Below are 22,434 nucleotides of genomic sequence, written 5' to 3'. Positions count from 1 at the left end.
ATCCAGAGGGAGGGGTCCAGGTGGAGGGAGAATATTGTAGGTGGGTAAAAGGATCCGTTGAATGGGGAGAGGACTCAAATAAGAAGCCTTGCTAAAACTATACAAGGCATTAGTTAGACCACACCTAGAATACTGTGAACAATTTTGGTTCCCTTATCTAGGGAAAGATATACTGGCATTGGAGGCAGTCCAGAGAAGGTTCACTAGGTAGATCCCAGATATGGAGGGATTTTCTTATGAAGAGAGGTTGAGTAGGTTGGGCCTGTACTCATTGGAGTTTATGAGAATGAGAGGCGACCTTATTGAAACATTTAAGATTGTTAGGGTGCTTGACAGGGTAGATGCTGAGAGGTTGTTTCCCCTTGTGGGAGAGTCTAGGACCAGAGGGTATAATCTCAGAGTAAGGGGTCGCCCATTTCAGACAGAGATGAGGAGGAATTTCTTCTCTCAGAGGGCAGTGAATCTGTGGAATCTCTTACGGCAGAGTGTAGTAGAGGCTGAATCATTAAGTATACTCAAGACTGAGATAGACAATTTTTTAATCAATAAGGGAATCAAGGGTTATGGGGAAATGGTTAAGGTTAAGGCCCCAACACTTAAGTGGAGTTGAGAATTATCAGATCAACCATGATCTCATTGAATGGCAGAGCAGACTCAATGGGCCAAATTGCCTACTTCTGCTCCTACATCTTATGGTCTTAAATAGCCACAATACACTGGAAAGAGTAACGTCACAATGGGGTGATACTTTTCTGTAGTTTGGACAGAGGCATATTCTTGGAGTAGAGAAGCTGGAATTCCTTGAGCCCCACTCTTTCACCAGGTGTACGGTGGGGCAGGTCTTTTGCCATCCAGTCTACCCCAGCACAATAGGTACTGTTTGGGATGTTCCCTGAGTAACTTGCCCTTTGAGGCCAGGAATTTCAGAATGGCGCGACACCATTCGATTGGGAAGCGTGGGTAATCTTCGCCAAGGAATAAAGATTTGTTTCCCAAAGTAGATGCATTTTGCCACTGCTACTTTCCAAGCTGCAATTAATCTCTCTGCAATCAATTGTTTTTAGGAAACTAGCACTGTGGGCTTCACTGCCAGGATATCAAATACCTCTGTATAATGAAAATGTGACTTGTACAGGGTGTGCAGCAGAACTGATGGGGTTTTTGGTAGGTAGAGTCATCCTGCCAGTTCCATCTCTTCTTTTGACATCAACATTGGACAGGGAAGATATTTTGAAAGACCCAACACTTACAAAGACCTGTAAGATATGCTCATCATTAAAAAATAGGTTGGAGACAATGTAAACCCCTGACTCCAGTAAAACCTCTGCCACAGAAACATCCTCAGTTGCTCAGGAAATTTGGCCCAATGTGGGCATGCTATTAATGACCTGGGAGTTTTTGTTTCTAACACTGAAGTTACTCACAAAATTCACAAAGAAAAGATAGAAAGGAAAATTAGCTTCCCTGGAAGCCACAACATTAAAATAATGGGGTGTGTAAATTGTATATCAATTGGGGTTAATTCAGGTGGTGGATGTTAATTGGAGACTCACTTGTGCTTATATATATGGGAGAAGTCCAAGAGAGGGTTTTTTTTTTAAGTTGGAGGCGCAATGTGTGCCTCTGTAAGTCAAAGTTTGTAAGTACACTGCACTATTCTATTCTTCTCCACCTGGCTGTCTGTCTGAGCTTTGACGGGGAAGGGACAGAAAATCTGTTACTCTTGGTTTCAATAGTGATCTGTGGGGCATCAATTTTCCAATAGCTGATTTGAGAACTAGCAATGGGGGGCATGCTATTGGCAGTTGTCGTCTTTTTTCAATATCGAAATCCCATTATATAAAAAACTACACCAAGGGCTGCATTTTATGCCTTGGAAGAAAGGTCGGCTAGAATCCAACTTGCTCCATGCAAGCCCATCATCCAGCCAGAACACGCTGCGGGTGGGCTAAATTGGTTAACAGTGGGACTTACACACCTCCCCGGAGAGGAGGACCCACCTTTGGGCCTATCCAATTGGCCAGCAGTCCCAGCAGTGTCATGCGCTCAGTAATGGGCGCTGCTGGGACTGCAAGCAGCCCCAAAAAGGCCCTGTTTCAAGTTCAATAATTGCAGTGCTTTCCAGTCTGAAGTCTTTATTAAACTGATGTAAAATGGCAGCCTACAGAGTGAGTTCCTTGTGGCAGAGGTCACATGACTACAGCAAGCCAGATAGGACATGTAGTACAGTTGCATTTCAAAACCCAAACATCTTCCTTTTCATAATGAACAAAAAATCCAAACATTACCCTTTTCCTAAGAAACAGAAGACACATTTGTATGCACGATCATGTGTAACTGTAAGTTACCAAAGTTACCCACTATACACCCACAGTTCTCATGTATTAACAACTGTTTGTTTTACTAGTCCGTGTCTGCACCTGCCTTGCATACATAGTCTTTAAATCATGCAGGTCTCTTCATGGTACGTGTGTGAGTTGTCATTTGATGTTTGTCTGGGTGATGTTCCTTATCCGGAAAGTGTCGTTCCAGTGGCACTTGTTGCTGTGGTACCTGCTGTTGTTCCATTTCTGTTGTTGGGGACAATTGGACTTCTGGGAGTGATAGTTGCTCTGTACTCTCTGCAGCTGGTGAGATCCATTGCTCCTGCCTGGCTGACTGCAGTGAAGGAACAGCTTCACTAGTTGTTTGTATATGCCTGCGGTTGCGCTGGTATATTTAATCGGTCACTTCCATCACTTATGATCGAGGTGACAATTTCTCTATGCATGTCCCAAGTTGCTATGGGGGCTGTCTCCTGTTGAGAGCATTAAAGGTTTGCACCCTGACTGGCTCTCCAATGCTCAGCTCTGGCCACGGTTTGGCAGCTTTGTCAAAATGAAATGTGGCTTTCTGCTGTTTCACTTTGTTTCTTGCACTCATACCTGTTACTGCTTCTGGTTTCAGCAGCTTTTTTGCTATTGGAAGAGTAGTTTTTATGCGGCATGACATTAGTCTTTGGACTGGGCTACTTTTCATGCCTGCACTCGAGGATTGCCATGTGTACATCAGTGCTAGATTAACTCGATTTCTTAATGATTCCTTTGGTGATTTTCACTGTCACCTCAACCTTTCCATTTGACCGGGGATAGTGCGGAGATAATGCGTAGTGTTGAATTTCCCGATCCTTTGTGAAGTAGTTGAATTCTTCACTTGTGAACTGAGGGCCATTGTCATTCATCACCATGTCTGGAATGTCGTAATGACTGAAGTGTACTTTCAGACATTCTACTGTTTCCCCTGTTATCGTTGAAGTCAGCTGGTCTAACTCCCAGTAATCAGAATAGTAGTCCACAGTAACAAGATAATCACTTCCTGCTGTAGTGAAGAGGTCTACTCCCAGCTTCATCCATGGTCCGCCTGGGATGTCATGTGTCATGTGTTCAGCTTCAGATTCACCTGGCAAGCTCTCTCTAGCAGTCGTATTAAATTCTGATGATACTCTTCTGGGGCTGTGGCAATGCCAAATGGCATGCGCAACCATCTGTATCTCCCAAACAGCATCCAGAACATCATTAGAAAACTGCTGCTTTCATCCAGCTTCACTTGCCAGTAATTATCCTTCACATCTAGGGTAGTTGAAATCTTTGCCTTGGCAGGTTGCAGCAAAATTCCTTCAATTGTTGGCATGGGGTAATGAGATCTCTTCAGCGCTTTATTTAGATCCTTTGGGTCTAAGCATACTCTCAGCTTTCCAGGTTGTTTTACTGCTACCATGCTGCTAATCCAACCTGTAGGAGTTCCTTGATTACTCCCTTCTCTTCCAGCCCTTCTATCCTGTCTTTTAGGCTTGACTTGAGGGCAGCTGGAACTCTTCTTGGCAGATGTTGAATTGGTCTTACACTCTCATCCACTTCTGGATGATATTCTCCTGTTAGACATCCCAACCCTGTAAATACATATTTGTACTCCTCTAGGATCTAAATGGCTCTCTAGCATGTTTAGCTTGGTACTGGTTACAAGCACTGCACTGGCCTATGTGGTCTTTAATTTCATTGCTCAATTTTGGCCAGTAGAGCATTTCTCTTGTCTTTCTCAGACTCAATTCAATTACTTGATGGTTTGCATGTATGCGTTTCAGCATCTCTCCTCTCATCTCCTGAGGGATGATGACTCTATTTCCTTTGTACAAGATGCCATCTTGGGCTGTCAATTCATCTCGGTATGCCCAATAGGCTCTTGTGACCACAGGTGTTTCCTTGATGCTCTCAGGCCATCCTTTCATCACGACATTTTGTAATACTTGCATCTTGTTGTGTAGTTCGCTTGATTTGAGTCAGATTCAATGCCTCTGCTGGGTTGATGATGTCCAGATCATGTCGAGCTGCTGCTTCACATTGAATCTGGAAGATTTGACTTTCTGTTGTAGCTTCTTCAACATTTTTCGTGGGATGCGGTACTCTCGACAGCATGTCAGGTATGTACATCTGTTTTCCTTGCTTGTATGTCACATCCAGATGATAGCTTTGTAAACAGTGTAACATTCTTTGCAGACACTTTGGAGCAGATAGTTGCAGTTTGAGAAAAATGCTTTGAATTGGCTAGTGGTCGTACTCCACTGTTACCTTGTTTGTCCCAAGCAGGTGTTGATGAAAATGCTCACAAGCTAAGACAATAGCCAGGCACTCTTTCTCAATCTAAGTGCAGAGTCATTCAGTTTGCATTGGTGCCCTGGATGCAAATATGATTGGTTGTCCTTGCACATTAGGGTTGCTCCAAGACCTGTCTCACTGGCATCACGCTGCAAGGTGACTTCATCATTGATGTCATAGTACTTCAGCACTGACGTTATTGTTTCTAGTTGTTTGATTTTAGTGAATGCTGCTTCTTGTTAAGTACCCCAACACCACTGCACCTCTTTGACAGTGAGCGTGTGTAATGGTTCACAGGCCAACAACAAATTGGGCAAACATTTTGCTAAATAGTTCACAAATCCAACAGATCATTGCGCTGCTTTCACATCTGTTGGTCGTTGCACTGCTGCTACAGCTCTCACCTTGTCAGGATCCAGACGGAGACCTTTTGTTGTCAGTATATGACCTATGGACTTGACTTCAGGCATCTTCAGTTGCAATTTTTTCTTGTTCAGCTTCAGATTCATCTGGCAAGCTCTCTCTAGCAGTCGTATTAAATTCTGATCATACTCTTCTGGGGCTGTGGCAATGCCAAATGGCATGCGCAACCATCTGTATCTCCCAAACAGCATCCAGAACATCATTAGAAAACTGCTGCTTTCATCCAGCTTCACTTGCCAGTAATTATCCTTCACATCTAGGGTAGTTGAAATCTTTGCCTTGGCAGGTTGCAGCAAAATTCCTTCAATTGTTGGCATGGGGTAATGAGATCTCTTCAGCGCTTTATTTAGATCCTTTGGGTCTAAGCATACTCTCAGCTTTCCAGGTTGTTTTACTTCTACCATGCTGCTAATCCAGGCTGTAGGAGTGTCATTTCCTTGATTACTCCCTTCTCTTCCAGCCCTTCTATCCTGTCTTTTAGGTTTGACTTGTGGGCAGCTGGAACTCTTCTTGGCAGATGTTGAATTGGTCTTACACTCTCATCCACTTCTGGATGATATTCTCCTGTTAGACATCCCAACCCTGTAAATACATATTTGTACTCCTCTAGGATCTGTTCAGCAGTCAATGGTTTTATGTGCTGCAACACGTTGTAAACCTGTGTTGGCACATTCAAGCTTTAGGCCTGCTTCAACTGAGTTTAGTGGCTTTGTATCCCGTAACTAATCTGGAACTCTAGGGGAAGAATTTTCCCCCCGCTGGGCCAATTAAGGCCCACCCAGCGCGACGTCCGCCAGGAAGTGCTATGCACTTCCTGCGCGGGTGGGGGGGTGATTCCCTAAGCCGGGAGTGCCCTCTTTCACGCATGTGCGCGAAAGAGCGTACTCATCACCCTGGGGCTAAGTGCTGCCTCAAGGAGATCAGCGCCAAATTCAAAAATGGTCAATGGACAAAAATAAAATTTCCCTGATATGTTCCCTCATGTGACATTGTCACATGAGTTGGGACATGTCCATAACTTTTATTCAAACTTTTATTAAATTTTTAAAAACCCTCATGAAACTTCATCCCGCCCGTGGATGAGGTTTCATGCTTTTTCTAATTCCCGCCAGGGCTCCCGGCCTGCCCGCCAACCTTAAGGTTGGATGGGCAGATCCGTTAATTACATCAATTAGTTTTTAAATGGCCTCAATAGGCCGTTGACAGGTTGGCGGGCGCACAGCTGATTCGGTTGCGCCCCCACCGACCTGAAAATTGAAATGGGGTGGGGCGACGTCGGGAGTTCCACCCAACATCATCCCGCTGCATTTTACGCTTCGGCAAGCAGGCCCCTCCCCCTCCCACTCACCGACCTCAATATCCTGGCCTAGATCTTCTTTCTTGCCATTGCATTGGGCTCTCAGACTAATTTATCCTCATGGTATGAATATCATGCCATCATATAGCCTCAGCCTTACTTTTGAGGGCTTCATTTGCGGATCGCCATGTTCAGCTACTTCGCACAGATCTGTGAAGATCATGATGTTGCATGATGCTTCTTGTTCACTTGATACTCTCTTTCTGCGGTCATCATTGTTACAGTCACAAACCATTTGTCGCCTATAGACTTGACGGAACCAACCTGTTGTAAGGTGTATCGTGCTTCAGACTCTTCTGCTGATATCTCGCCAGTGGCCACCTGTACAGGTTTGTTTTGCTTCTTTCTAGCCACCAAATACTTGTGTGCAAAATGATTCAGCTTCTTGATGTTAAAACACTGCTTTCCCCACGCTGGACAACTTTCCTTTTGTACGATTTCTTCCATGGTATTTGCGTCCTGCCCTTTGTCAGCAATTGTTCTGTACTTTCGGCCTGTTACTTCTCTCAGCATCATGTACCTCCTGGTCTGTTCTGTCATACATGTGCTCTAGCTGACATTTTACAAGCTCCACATTTCTACAGTTGACCCTGAATTATTTTCTGAGATATGACAGGTGGGCTGCCGATTTTGGCGCCCACCCACCTACTGTGTTATACGGATGAGCTCGGGGGTGCGTGGGAAGGTATTGAGGTGCGCGCCCGCCCTATTTTACGTGCCCTTCCGCTGGAAACACACCCGGCAGGAGCATGCAAAATGCAGCCGCGAATCTTACTTCTTTGGGTGATGCTCATGGCAAGAAACTTCCTATAAATCTTCCTATAAAATCTGGACGCAAGTGAGCCCCAGGACCTGACCTGCAGCAGCTGACTTTTTAAAAAGAGAAAGTAAGTTTTTCATCAGGTTCATTTTGTGTCAGCTGCTTCGTATTTTTAGTATCTGTTAGGGGACCAGGGGCAGAAATTTGCGCTGAGCAGGTGGGCACAAGCCCGATCGGCTCTAGTGTAAAATGACGCACGATGATGTCGGGCAAGCGTCCCGACATCGTTGTGCACTCACGCAAAATTTCAGACGGCGGGCACACCCGAGGTCGGCAGCGCACCCACCGACAATTAACAGGCCTATTAAGGCCATTAAAGTAATAATTGACTAATTTTTCACTGCCCGTCCAAACTTAGGGCATGGGGACACAGCCAAGTTTAAAATCCTGCACATTGTGTCAATTGCTTGATGTCTTTCCTATTGATTGATGTATACAGCCCAATCTTTGTATTAACTGCATAACTTTTCATTAAATATTATACAGATTTACACTTGGAAAACAGATTGCTTCGCAATATCATTGAAATACAGTTTTAGGTTGACTCATTGTAAAACATACTGTAGAGAATTGACTTGAAATGTATTACAACAGATTAATTTTATAAGATGCGGTAGCAACTTTGCTGGCGATGTGTTGCCAATTCAATGCTATAGGTTGGTGATAATGACACCCTTACTCAATACCATAAATTGTTGGAACCTTTGCTTTAAAGCTGAACCAATGTGAGAATCCATTATATTGAATCAATGTCATGTTTTATCACTTCTCATTGACCAGGGTCATCTTTCTGAAGGTTTAGTAACCAAATGGTATCGATCTCCTCGCCTCCTTCTGTCGCCGAACAACTACACCAAAGCTATTGACATGTGGGCTGCAGGTTGTATATTTACGGAAATGCTGACAGGAAAGATGTTGTTTGCTGGTAAGTAACTTCCTGTTCTTCTATTTGCTACTTGTCAACTGTTGTCTTACAAAGATGCAGGATACCATTGCCATTGCATGTGACAGCAATAAAGATAGAAATGCGAAGAAAAAGGAACATTCTTTCTCAGATTCTTTTCAAATGCATAATAATTGTATTAGTGTATTTCATGATGGAGACCCAGTACAAATTTGTTTGATGGCGATGGAAGAGAGAGGGATCTGTCAGGCCATGAAGTAGAATACAATTTTTCTACTGATGATGTCCCACAGTGCCTCATGGATGCCAATTTATGGGCTACTGGATCAGTCCTCAGTATACCTCACTTAACATGGCCGTAATACTGTGCTACATGAATGGAGAGTGCCCTCACCTTAAATATAAGACTTTGCCTTCACAAGTACAGTGCAGTTGTCACATCTGTTGTGGTCAATTGTGAGAAGTAGGTTGGTGAGAATGAGGCCAGGTGGCGTACTCCCTCATGTTGGTTCCTTCATCAACTGACATGGGCTCATCTGGCCTGGTGCTATACCTTCAGGACTCAGCTGGCTCAGTGAGTGGTGGGATTACCAAGTCATATTTGATGCTGAATGTTGACGATCCCCATCTATTCTGTACATTCTGTGGCCTTTGTGCTTCGTCCAAGGGATGTTCAACATGAAGAGAGGACTGATTTGCCAGTTGAATATGGGGCGGAAGGTGATCAACAGAAGGTCTCCTTGGCCTTCTTGGAGCCATGAGATTTCATAGGGTCTGCAGTCAATTTTGAGGATTCCCAGGGCCACTGCCACTTGTCTGTATGTCACTATCTTGGTAGACACAACAAGGGTTTATGATGAAAGAGTCAGGAAGATTGGCTGATAAATATTATTCTCGGAGTAGAACTATATCAGTCTATTGCTTGAGTAGCCTATGGGATAGCTGTCCCAATTTGGTGACTGTTTGTAAGAAGGACCAAATAAGGTGACTAAGTCTTGTGTTGCCCTGATATATTTGTCATTGCTAACAGGCCAGTGTGCTATTTCTCTTTTGATTCTGTTCTGTAGTTATTGTTTACAACTGAGTGGTTTTCTAGATCACTTCAGAGAACATTATGTGTGAACCACATATTGGGGATGGAGAGTCGCATGTAGGTCAGAGCCGCCGGGGGTGCCTGGTTGCTTTTCCAGAAGGACCTCAGGTGAATCATTATGGCCTCTTCTCTGTGCCCATAATTATCTAACATCTTGTCGAGATTAAATTCACAGTTGGCGGTAGACTGGCTGAAATCCAGTATTTCTAATACTCCAACATATCCTAGCAGCCAATGGCGCTACTTATTTTTATTTTATATTTTGAACTATGCAGGCTTGTGACAAAGAATAGGTGAACTAACTTAAACATGGTGTGATTTCCTCCTCTCCGCCTTTCTTTTCTTCCTAGGTGCTCATGAGCTGGAACAAATGCAGTTGATTCTGAAAACTATTCCTGTTCTCCGCGAGGAGGACAAGCAGGAGCTGCTCCGTGTTATGCCAGCGTACATCAACCCAAAGTGGGAGGTATCAAAACCACTGAGGGCACTACTTCCTGAAGGAAATGCAGAAGGTAAATCATCCTTAGGAAATAAAGTGTGACAACTGTTTTGCAATGTCTTCAGGGGTCAAGAGCTTTTCCGCAGGTAAGAGAGAAGATGGCGTACTGCTCTCTCCTTTGTACTGTGGAAGCACTTACATGAAGCATTCTGCAATGTGATGGGGACACTTGGTGCAATAGAATCTTTCCCATTTACATTGCACAACACTGGTACCTACAGAAGAACAACATTTCCTGTGCAAGCTTACACACCTTAATTTTTTACTTTCTGGCTGTGGACCTTATTTACTGCTGAGGAAACCACTCAACATGTCTGCGGCCAAATAATATGATTCTCAATGCTGGCACTGACAGCTACTTGTAGAGATTCAATAATGCCACCTGATAAAAATTGCAACACTGCCACAGATGTTAAGTCCACCGTGATGGCAATGGTATATGAAAAAAGGGTTTTCCATCATCTTGCATCTCCTCTGTGCTTCTTGTGCCAACCAAAACAAATAATCACGATAAACTAAGTAAGCAGTGTTAGTTTGGGCTTTCTCCACAACATTTATTGGCAGAAAGGACATTGCAAAAACAGACCAAAATTCCCAGGAAAGTTGTAGCCTTATGTTTGCTGAGTGGGGTAGTGTGCAAACACCTTTTTTTAAAAAAAATTGCATTCATCCACAGGATGTGGCCTTCACTGACAAGGCCAACATTACTGTCCATCTCTGAATTTCCTCGGGAAAATGGCAGTAAGCAATCTTCTTCAACTGCTCTGGTCCATGTGGTGAAGGCACTCAGAAGTGCTGTTAGATACTGAGTTCTAGGATTTTAACCCAACAGTGATGAAGGAACAGTAATAGACTTCTAAGTCAGGTTGGTGTGTCACTTGGAGAGGAATTTAAATACGGTAAAAGACTACATGAGGTGCACGATATTTTCTCCTATATATTCTGAAAGGAGGTGAATACCAATCTGTTAGGCCACTACAGTTTATTCAACTGGAAAATAATAGAAAGAAGTAAGGCACAGCATGTTAATGATGTTGCAGGGCAAGACCCTATAAACTGCAATGATCCATTCAACTCTTTTAGTGTTGGTTGAGGAACAAATATTTGCCAGGACACTGGGAGAATACCCCTCCTCTTCTTCCAATATTGCCGTAGAACCTTTTTCACATGCACCTTAGTAGGGATAGGATCTTGATTTATTATCACCTCCAAATGACAACACCCTTAAAAGCGCCGCACTCTCTCAGTGCAGCAGTGAGGTGTCAGCCTGGATGACCTGCCCAGATCAGTGGGGTTTGAATGCACGATCTTATAGTCCAAGGCAAGAGTCAAACTGTCGCTATCTAGTAATCCTAGCTCTCTGAAGAGGACAGGATTAGACTTTGCTGAGTTATACCATTGCTTTGTGACAAAATATCCTATTAACGTGTAATCATAGAATCAAAAAATGTTTACAACACAGAGGGAAGCCATTCAACCCGTTGTGTCTGTGACATTTCTCTGGAAGAGCAACACAGCTAGTGCCAGTCCCCCTGCCCTTTCCCTACAGTGCTGCAAACATTTTCTCTTCAGGTAATTATCCAATTCATTTTTGAAAGCCATGTTGCATCTGCCTTCACCACACTCTCAGATCCTTACCCTTCTGGCTTAAGAGAGTTATTAGTTCTTTTTCTAACCTTAAATCAGAGTCTATTGGTTCTAGACCCTTCTACCAATGCGAACAGTTTCTCTTTATCTACGCAGTCTAGCCCCGTCATGATTTTGAACACTTCTATCAAATCTCCTCTCAGCCTTCTCTTAAAGGAGAACAGCCTCAGTTTCTCCAATCTATCCATGTAGATGACATTCCTCTTCCCTGGAACTATTCTTATAAATTTTTTTCTGCATTCTCTCGAAAGCCTTCACAACTTCCCTAAAGTGCGCAGCCCAGAATTGGATACAATACTCCAGTAGAGGCTGAACTAGTGTTTTATAAAGGTTTATCACAGCTTCCTTACTTTGCACTCTATACCTTTATTTTATAAAGCCCAGGATTCTGTATGCCTTTTTAACCACTTTCTCAACCTGCCCTTCCACAAACAACGATTTGTATACACATACCCTCAGGTCTCTCTGTTCCTGCACCTCCTTTGGAATTGTATCCTTTATTTCATATTGCCTCTTCTTTTTCTTCCTACCAAAATGAATCACTTCACACTTCTGTGCATTACATTTCATCTGCCATGTGATGGCCCATCCATCTCCATGTCCTATTGAAGCCTAATACTGTACCAGCCTCCTCACAATTCACAATACTTCCAAGTTTTGTGTCATCTATAAATTTTGAAACTGTGCCCTGTACACCCAAGTCTAGGTCATTAATATATATCAGGAAAATCAGTAGTCCTAGTACTGACTTTTCAGGAAGCCCACTATATGCCTGCCTCAGTAGAAAAGACAATTGTTCACTACTACTCTGTTTCCTGTCACTCAGTTAACTTCGTATCCATGCTTTCAATCTCCCACTTATTCCATGGGCTGCAGCTTTGCTTAAAACCCTATTATTAGCACTTCATCAAATGTCTTCTGGAAGTCCATGTTCACCATATCAACTGCATTAGCTTCATCAACTCTTTCTGTTAGCTCATCATAAAACTCAATCAAGTTAGTTAGTTAAATTTGCATTTAATAAATCCTTGTTAACTTTACTTAATTAATCCACACTTGCTCAAGTGACTCTTAATTTTGTTCCAGATTGTCATTTCTAAAAACTTTCCTGAGATTATCCTGACTGGTCTGTAGTTGCTGGGCTTATCCTTTCACACATTTTGAATAAGATGTAGCATTTGCAATTCTCCAGGCCTCTGGCCATCCCTGTATCTAAAGACAGTTGAAAAATTATGGCCAGTACTTCTGCCATTTCCACCCTTACTTCTCTTAGCACCGTCAGATGCATCCCATTCATTCCTGGTGACTTATCAGTTTTAAGTACAGCCAGCCTTTCTAATACCTACTTCTTAATCAATTTTTAGCTCATCCAGAATCCCAATTACCTCCTATTTGACTGTGATGTTGACAGCATCTTCTTCCTTGGTAAAGACAGATGTGGAGTACTCATTCAGTACCTTAGCCATACCCTCTGACTCCATTTGTCCATCCTCTTTTATAGTCCCTAACCTGCCCACCCCTCCTCTTACTATCCTTTTACTACTTATATGACTGTAAAAACCTTCTGGATTCCCTTTTATGTTAGCTGCCAGTCTCTTCTCACATTCTCTCTTTGCCTCTCTTATTTCCCTTTTCACTTCCCCTCTGAACTTTCTATCTTGAGCCTAGTTCTCCCTTGTATTATCAATCTGTCATCTATCATATGTTCCTGTTTTCAGATTCATCTTACTCTCCATCTCTTTTGTCATCTCGGAAACTCTGGCTTTGCTTGCCCTACCTTCATCCCTTGTGAGAATGTACCTTGACTGTACTCAGACCATCTCATCTTTAAAGGAATTCCATTGTTCTGTTACTGTTTTGTCTGCTAATATTTGTTTCCAATTTACCTGGGACAGACCTGTTCTAATCCCATTGAATTTGGCCCTCCTCCAACTAAGTATTTTTACACTAGATCTCTCCTTGTCCTTTTCCATCGTTAATCTAAACCTAAACTTATAATGCTACGTTCACTGTTCCCTTAATTTTTCCCTATTGACAACTGATCCACTTGACCGAGCTCATTTCCCAGAACTAGATCCGGGAATTCCTTCTTCCTAGTTGGACTGGAAATGTACTGATCTGGAAAATTTTCCTGAACACACTTAAGATACCCAGAGCAACATTAGCTGCTGTGGTAAGACCAGTAGCAGTAACTTGTCAGCATGGAAGGTGGTACGTTGCTTCCCACAGCTTTAATTAAAATCTAGGTATTCTGAGTGTTTGATACTGCATTTATCAGCAGAGTTAGTACGTAAATGAGACACCAAGACCAAAATTAGGAATTTTGCTCACTTACCAAGCATCACTAGCAGTTAGTGTAAGATTCATCATTTTATTCTGGCATCCTAAGGGCTGTTTGTAACTCACTAATACAAGTCAACAATGAATGTTTTACATTAACAATGGCCATAATTTTATGCAGAGGCTGTGGTCCTGCCACCCTGGCTGATAAGTTGGGGTCCAGCCTGCTTCTGCTTGACTGGACTCCCTGTAGCAATTTAACAGCTATTGGGCTGTTAATTGGTAGAGGGTAGGACTTCTACCCAATCTGGGAGGAGGTCCTGCCTCTGAGGGCTGCCAGCCAATCAAATGGCAGGCAGCTCTCAAGTTCCAGCAGTGCTATCAGGAAGGGTAGCTGCTGCTGGGACTACTGGCAGTGTCCACTAAACAGTAGCCAAGTTGCCTTACATGCAGATGAGTCTGGGGTTTCCCTGGGACTGCCAGACCCCAGCGAGGTGGGTGGGGTGCTGGGTTCGGCAGGGCAGTGGGTGGGAGCACATGGGTCCCGGGGGACGGCGAAATAATTTGGTGGGGGCTCCCATTGGGCACAGCTCGCCTGAACAGAAGGGGCTCCTCCTCAGCCCATTGCCATGTGGGAAGAGGCTATTAATTGGCCCAAGGGTGGACGGGTGCCCGATGCCACCATCGCCACTGGTAAATCCCAATGGAGGGAGGTTGATGGCAGGCACATTGCCACCATTGCACCCGATTTTACACCCCCGCCGCCGCCCCACCCCCCCCCAACTCCCAGCATCTTCCCAGAGGGAGCCATAAAACTCCATCCAACATGCAGAATTTTCCCCTTCACAGATGAGCCTCAATACTGTCAAGTTATAACTTGCAGTCTTTTGTTATTGTAGGAACTGTGCTGTAGCATTAATTAATTTGATAGCAAAGAAACAAGTCAAATTAATAACCTAAATGGGCATTAGCTCATCTTTCACCATCACTAGTAAACAGCTATTCCGAATAATCATAAATTAATGTCTGCACTCATGAAATATCTACATTAAAAAAAAATCACTGCTCATTTGCAAGCTGTTCCAAAGTAATAGTATTAATATCAAATCAGCAACCTGGACTGAAAAATAAGTGAACAAGGTTCACCTGAGATCAGAATCCTGGGAAGAGTGTCCTGCAGTCAGCATCGCTGTGAAGCAGCCTGGGAAGAGCGTCCCGCAGTCAGTAGCACGGTGAAGCAGTCTAGGAAGAGTGTCCTGCAGTTAGCATTGCAGTGAAGCAGTCTGGAAAGAGTATCCTGTGGTCAGTTCTTGTTGAAAATAACAAGAGTGATATCACAAGACAGCACGAGAGAGCGACGGAGAGATCAGAATCAGCACGAGTTTGGGGAAGCTTCCAAAAGTGATGTCAGCACAAAGGTAAGAGCTGACTGGTGAGTAGTGGGTATGTGTTTTTCTCCAGTATTTCTCTCCAGTTTTTCTCCAGTTTAAAATAGATTAAGCTAAGAAAGGTAAGGGTTCTAGTTTTTATTTAAAGTACATAAATAATTTAACTTTTTCTACTGTATTTAACTTAAAGTAAGGGGTTTTTTTTCAACTAGAGGCACGGCAGGGCAGCTCATTCCCGTGTTATGCACTGCCTGCAACATGTGGGAAGACCTAGACGCTCCATGCGCTCTGGCCGACCACGTGTGCAGGGAATGTCACCAGCTGCAGCTACTTGAGCTTTCAGAGCTTGAGCGGCAGCTGGAGGCACTGAGGTACATCTGCGAGGCTGAGAGTTTCGTGGATAGCACATTTTTAAATGTGGTCACCCCACAGTTTACGGAAGTGCAAACAGAGAGGGAATGGGTGACCATCAGTCAGAAGAAAGGTGTCAGGCAGGTAGTCAGGAAATCCCCAGGGTGCATCTTGCTCGAGAACTGTTTTTCTTTGTTGGAAAATGGTGAGAGTGATGGTTCCTCTGGGGAGTGCAGCCACGCTCATGACACTGTGAGTGGCTCAGCTGCACAAGGAGGAGGAAGAAGATGGGAAGAGCAATAGTGATAGGAGACTCAATAGTAAGGGGAACAGACAGGCATTTCTGCGGCCGTAGACGTGACTCCAGGATGGTATGTTGCCTCCCAGGTGCCAGGTTCAAGGACGTCACTGAATGGCTGCAGGGCATTCTAAAGGGGGAGGGCAAACAGACAGAGATCATGGTACATATTGGTACCAACGACATAGGTAGAAAGAGGGATGAGGTCCTGCAAGCAGAATTTAGGGAGCTAGGAAACAGATTAAAAAACAAGACCTCAAAGGCAGTAATCTCTGGATTACTTCTGGTGCCATGCGCCAGTGAGTATAGAAATAGGAGGTTGGTCCAGATGAATGATTGGCTGGGGAGATGGTGCAGGAGGGAGGGCTTTAGATTCCAGGGACATTAGGACTGTTTCTGGGGGCGGTGGGACCTATACAAGGGGGACAGGTTGCACCTGAACCAGAATAGGACCAACATCTTTGTGGGGAAGTTTGCTAGTGCTGTTGGGGAGGCTTTAAACTAACTTGGCAGGGGGATGGGATCCTGTAAAGGACCTGCTGAGGTTCAGCAGGGGGAGATGCACAACCAAAATTAGAAGAGAGAGCAAGTGAGTCTGGAAGGCATAGAAATTATTGGCCAATTAAGGCACAAGGGAGCTTCGCAAGGTTAGATGGTATTTATTTTAATGCAAGGAGTCCGACGAATAAGGCAGATGAGTTGAGGGCACAAATTAACACATGGAAGTATGATGTCATTGCTGTCACAGAGACATGGTTGAGAGAGGGGCAGGATTGGCAGCTCAATATTCCAGGAGAAAGGGTCTTCCGGCAAGACAGGGAAGGAGGTAAAAGAGGAGGGGCAACTGCAATATTGATCATGGAATCAATTACAGCAGTAAGGAGGGATGACATCTTAGAAGACTCCTCATATGAAGCCACATGGGTAGAACTTAAAAACAAAAAAGGAGCAATCACATTGCTGGGAGTGTGCTATTGGCCCCCAAACAGTCAGAGAGAAATAGAAGAGCAGATATGTAGGCAAATTTCAGAGAAGTGTAAAAATAATAGGGTAGTAATTGTGGGGGATTTCAACTTCCCCAACATTAACTGGGTTAGTCATCGTGTGATAAGTTTAGAGGGAGCGGAATTGTTAAAAGGCATCCAGGAGAGCTTTTTAAGGCAGTATGCAGAAGGTCCAACAAGAGAGGGGGTGGTCCTGGACTTAATTTTAGGGAATGAAGCTGGGCAAGTGGTAGAGGTATCAGTGGGGGAGCATTTTGCAGATAGTGATCATAACTCCTTTAGATTCAAGGTTGTTATGGAAAAGGACAAGGAAGGGCCTGAAATCAGAGATTTAATATTGGGAGAAGGCCGATTTTAATAAGATCAGATATGATTTGGCCAGAGTGGCTTGGGAGCAGCTACTTTTAGGTAAATCTGCGTCAGAGCAGTGGGATTCATTCAAGAAGGAAATAGGGTGAGTACAGGGCCAACATATTCCAGTAAAGGTAAAGGGTGGGACCAACAAATCCAGGGAACCCTGTATGTCGAGGGATATACAGGATTGGATATTGAGAAAAATGGAGGCTTGTGGTAGATACCGAGGGCTCAAAACAGCAGAAGCCCAAGAGAAGTATAGAATGTGTAGGGGGGAACTTAAAAAGGAAATTAGGAGAGCAAAAAGGGGGCACGAAAATACATTAGCAGGTAAAATAAAGAAAAATCCAAAGTTATTTTACAAGTACATTAAGAGTAAGAGGATAACTAAGGAAAGAGTAGGGCCCATTAAGAACCATAGTGGTAATTTGTGTGTGGAGCTGGAAGACGTAGGTAGGGTTCTAAATGAATACTTTGTGTCGGTATTCACAAGTGAGAGGGACGATGTGGGTATGGAAATCAGGCAGAAGGACTGTGATATAATTAAAGAAATTAGCATAGAAAAGGAGGAGGTTCTAAGTGGCCTGGCAGGCTTAAAAGTAGATAAATCTCCAATGCCCGGATGAAATGTATCCCAGACTGTTGAGTGAGGCAAGGAAGGAGATAGCAGGGGCACTGGCAATAATTTTCAATACTTCTCTGGCCACAGGAAAGGTGCCAGAGGACTGGAGGACAGCCAATGTGGTACCGTTATTCAAGAAGGGAGGAAGGGATAAACCAAGGAACTATAGGCCAGTCAGTCTGGTGGGGAAACTATTGGAAGCAATTCTGAGGGACAGAATTAATCTACACTTGGAGAGGCGGGGATTAATCAAGGACAGTCAGCATGGTTTAGTTAAGGGGAGGTTATGTCTGACCAATTTGATTGAATTTTTCGAAGAGGTGACCAGGTGTGTAGACAAGGGCAATGCATTTGACGTAGTCTACTTGGACTTCGGCAAGGCTTTTGATAAGGTCACGCATGGGAGACTGATAACGAAGGTAAGAGCCCATGGGATCCAAGGCAATTTAGCAAATTGGATCCAGAATTGGCTGACTGGCAGGAAGCAGAGGGTGATGGTTGAGGGTGTTTTTGTGACTGGATGCCTGTGTCCAGTGGGGTTCCACAGGGATCAGTGTTGGGTCCCTTGCTGTTTGTGGTATATATAAATGATTTAGACTTGAATGCAGCGGAGTTGATCAGTAAGTTCACGGATGACATGAAAATTGGTGGGGTGGTAAATAGTGAGAAAGATAACCTTAGATTACAGGAGGATATTGACGGGCTGGTCAGATGGGCTGATCAGTGGCAAATGGAATTTAATCCAGATAAGTGTGAGGTGATGCACTTGGGCAGGTAAACAAGGCATGGGAATACACGATGAATGGTAGGACCCTGGGAAGGACGGAGGATAAGAGGGACCTTGGTGTGAATGTCCACTGGCCCCTTAAGGTAGCGGGACAGGTAGATAAGGTGTTTAAGAAGGCATATGGGATACTTCCCTTTATTAGCCAAGGCAGAGAATATAAGAGCTGGAACTGTATAAAACGCTGGTTAGGCCACAGCTAGAGTATTGCGTGCAGTTCTGGAATCCGCATTAAAGGAAGGATGTGATTGCACTAGAGAGGGTGCAGAGGAGATTTACCAGGATGTTGCCTGGACTGGAGAGTTTTAATTATGAGGAGAGATTGGATAGACTGGGGTTATTTCTCGTAGAGCAGAGGAGATTGAGGGGGGACATGATTGAGGTGGATAAAATTATGAGGGGCATAGATAGGGCAGACAGGAAGGAACTTTTCCCCTTGGTGGTGGGATCAATAACCAGGGGGCATAGATTTAAGGTAAGGGGCAGGAGGTTTAGAGGGGATGTGAGGAAGAATTTTTTCACCCAGAGGGTGGTGGGAATCTGGAACTCACTGCTTGAAAGGGTGGTAGAGGCAGAAACCCTCAAAACATTTAAGAAGTATTTGGATGTGCACTTGTGATGCCATGGCATACAAGGCTATGGGCCTAGTGCTAGAAAATAGGATTAAAATAGTTAGGTACTTGTTTGACCGGCGCAGACTCGATGGGCCGAAGGGCCTTTTTCGGGGCTGTAGACCTCTGTGACTCTAGGACTGTATGACCTTGTGCTGATCCATAGCAAGGAAAGCGAGAAAAATAAATAAAAAGAACGAGTTAGTGACTGGAAGCCAGTGTCCAGTGGCGTACCACAGGGATCTGTGCTCGGTCCCCTATTATTTGTCATTTATATAAGTGACATAGATGACTATGTGGGAGGTAGGATTAGTAAATTTGCGGATGACACAAAGATTGGCCAGGTGGTTAACAATGAGGTTGAGTGTCTTGGGCTACAGGAAAATATAGATGGGATGGTCAAATGGGCAGATAAGTGGCAGATGGAATTTAACCCTGAAAAGTGTGAGGTGATACACTTTGGAAGGAGTAATTTGACAAGGAAGTATTCAATGAACGGCATGACACTAGGAAGTTCTGAGGAACAAAGGGACCTTGGCGTGTGTGTCCATAGATTTCTGAAGGCGGAGGGGCATGTTAGTGGGGTGGTGAAAAAGGCAAATGGGACACTTGCCTTTATCAATCGAGGCATAGATTACAAAAGTAGGGAGGTCATGTTGGAGTTGTATAGAACCTTGGTGAGACCACAGCTGGCGTACTGTGTGCAGTTCATGTCGCCGCATTATAGGAAGGATGCGATTGCACTGGAGGGGGTGCAGAGGAGATTCACCAGGATGTTGCCTGGGATGAAACATTTAAGTTATGAAGAGAGGTTGGATAGACTTGGGTTGTTTTCGTTGGAGCAGAGAAGACTAAGTGGCGACCTGATTGAGGTGTACAAGATTATGAGGGGCATGGACAGGGTGGATAGGGAGCAGCTGTTCCCCTTAGTTGAAGGGTCAGTCACAAAGGGACATAAGTTCAAGGTGAGGGGCAGGAGGTTTAGGGGGGATGTGAGGAAAAACGTTTTTACCCAGAGGGTGGTGACAGTCTGGAATGCACTGCCTGGCAGAGTGGTGGAGGCGGGTTGCCTCACATCCTTTAAAAAGTACCTGGATGAGCACTTGGCACGTCATAACATTCAAGGCTATGGGCCAATTGCTGGTAAATGGGACTAGGTAGGTAAGTCAGGTGTTTCTCACGTGTCGGTGCAGACTCGATGGGCCAAAGGGCCTCTTCTGCACTGTGTGATTCTGTGCGTTTCCATTTGAATAGATATGTTTAATGTGACCTGACAGCAGTGTCAAGAATAACAACTTGTAATCCTAAAGTGTACCTCACATACATCTTAACATTAAGAAGGGAAAATACAGAAGGAGGGAGAAAAAGGTGAGGGGGAGCGTTAAAGGCAAGGTGGAAGAGAAGATTTCCTGAACGGAGGGAGGTGGCAAGAGGGAGGTTCCAAAGTATAGTGACTGAAAGCTGCACAGATGGAGTGGAGAATAGGAGGACTATCTATGCAGGATAGAGATACGCTGGAGTTGACCATGCAAGCAGGGAAGGAGAAACTGTTAATATGAACAGATATACCAGTCATTAAAGGTGCCAGCACAAGTTCAAAGGACATACAAAAGGCACTGGAATTTGTGGTTTTGCATTTACAAGCAGGGAGCACAAAAGCAAAGGAGTGATGTTGAAAGGGAACTTAATCAGGCTGCTGTTGGGTTAGAACACAAGAAGGAATAGGAGCAGGAGTAGACTACATGACCCTTTGGGCTTGTTTCACAATTAAATAAAACCATGGCTGATCCTCAACCTCAACACCTCAACTCCATTTACCCTCCCTATCCCCATAGCCCTTGATTACTTTCGTTCCCAAAAATCTATTGCTGTCATTCTTGAATATTAATTACTTGTTTTCAGAAGAATATTAAAAACAATTGAAAAGATGCAGTGTAGATTCACTATGATATTAGCAGAAATGAGGGGTCAGTTATGAAGAGGGAGTTGAGAAATTCAGTCTTCTTTTAAGATTGGAGCTGTTGTCATCCTGTTCGATTCCAGTAACTTTTTGTTTAAACTACATGAAGTTGTAATCCCAGGTATTTACTAAGGGAATAAAGCCAGAAGATTCCACAATTTTATATCAAACATAATAAACATAATAAACTTTACTATAAAAAGTCCAGCAAAGTAAACAATCTACAATATCTATCTTATACTCTAACGTTCAGAATTAACATGAGGTAAATATGAATTAACAGGCAAATTGTGGTCAAACACAGCACACTGCGCATAAAAAGGCAGATGCTAACAAGACAGATTCCAACGATTTCTCCGCAACCCACCCAGCCATCAGTGACCACAGGGAGTTACAAAATCACGTTAAAACTCTGATTCCCTCACGAGGGATTTCAACTCCTCACTTTTGAAGATCTAGCCTCTGAATTCCCTCAAAAGCCCCTCCGATTCGGACTGCCTCAACGACTGCTCACCTCCTGATGACTCAATCTGCTCCTGAGACTACGTTCCACGGGATTCACAAAGCTGCACTCCCACCTCTAATTTTTGGCACACTTGCTACTCTTTTGCAGACTGCTAGCTTCACTAAGCTGGCACTGCCCTGGGTTTCTCCGAACTCCAGTCTCCTGGCTACACCGAGCTATAAATGGCTCCCTGGGCTTTTCTGAACCCTAACTGCCTGGAGCCTGCTGACAGCAGCATCTTTTTGGTCTGAATCTCTTCCCCTGTTGTGAACACTCAGATAAATTGAAATCAGAGAACCTTCTTAAGCTCCACCCATCTCCATGATGACATAGCCTGCTCTGGTCTATCCTCAAACTGACCTACAAGCCCGTTATCCCTCCTTTACAATTTCAGCTAAGTAAGCTCACCTGCTGTTTTATGGCTCCATCTCTTCTTTCCTGACTCTATTAAACAACATGGGTAAACCTTCTGAACTGCCATTTTCTTTTAGATGTTTTGGCAATCTCTAAAGCCCAGCATTTTAGTTACCTTCTTACCTTCACAAAGTACAGCAAGTAATTAAGAATGCTCATAGAATGTTATCATTTATTGGGAGGGGGATTGAATACAAAAGTAGGGAGGTTATGCTTCAGTTATACAGAGCACTAGTGAGACCACATTTGAAGTACTGTGTACAGTATTGGTCATCTTATTTAAGGAAGGATGTAAATGCATTGGAAGCAGTTCAGAGGTTTACCAAATTAATATCTAGAATGGGTGGGTTGCTTATGAGGAAAGGTTGGAAAGTCTAGGCTTGTACCCACTGGAGTTTAGAAGAGTAAGAAGTGACTTGATTGAAACATATAAGTTCCTGAGGGGACTTGACAGGGTGGATTTGGAGAGGATGTTTACTCTTGTGGGAG

At 43.9% G+C, this 22,434-nt stretch overlaps 1 protein-coding gene across 1 annotated transcript in view; it reads left to right on the top strand.

Annotated features, from left to right (window-relative positions):
* The window catches only part of LOC144686794 (mitogen-activated protein kinase 4-like), a 69,769-nt gene that overhangs the window by 29,386 nt on the left and 17,949 nt on the right, over positions 1 to 22,434 (top strand). Inside the window, exons 2-3 of the mRNA XM_078552507.1 lie at positions 8,012 to 8,156; positions 9,579 to 9,740. Of these exons, the coding sequence (XP_078408633.1) occupies positions 8,012 to 8,156; positions 9,579 to 9,740 (307 nt within the window). The remainder of the gene's footprint in view (positions 1 to 8,011; positions 8,157 to 9,578; positions 9,741 to 22,434) is intronic.

Source organism: Cetorhinus maximus, chromosome 1 (genome assembly GCF_964194155.1).
Source record: "Cetorhinus maximus chromosome 1, sCetMax3.hap1.1, whole genome shotgun sequence".
Taxonomy (NCBI): domain Eukaryota; kingdom Metazoa; phylum Chordata; class Chondrichthyes; order Lamniformes; family Cetorhinidae; genus Cetorhinus; species Cetorhinus maximus.
Note: the sequence above shows the minus strand (reverse complement) of the source record. Positions and strands in the feature narration are given on the sequence as shown.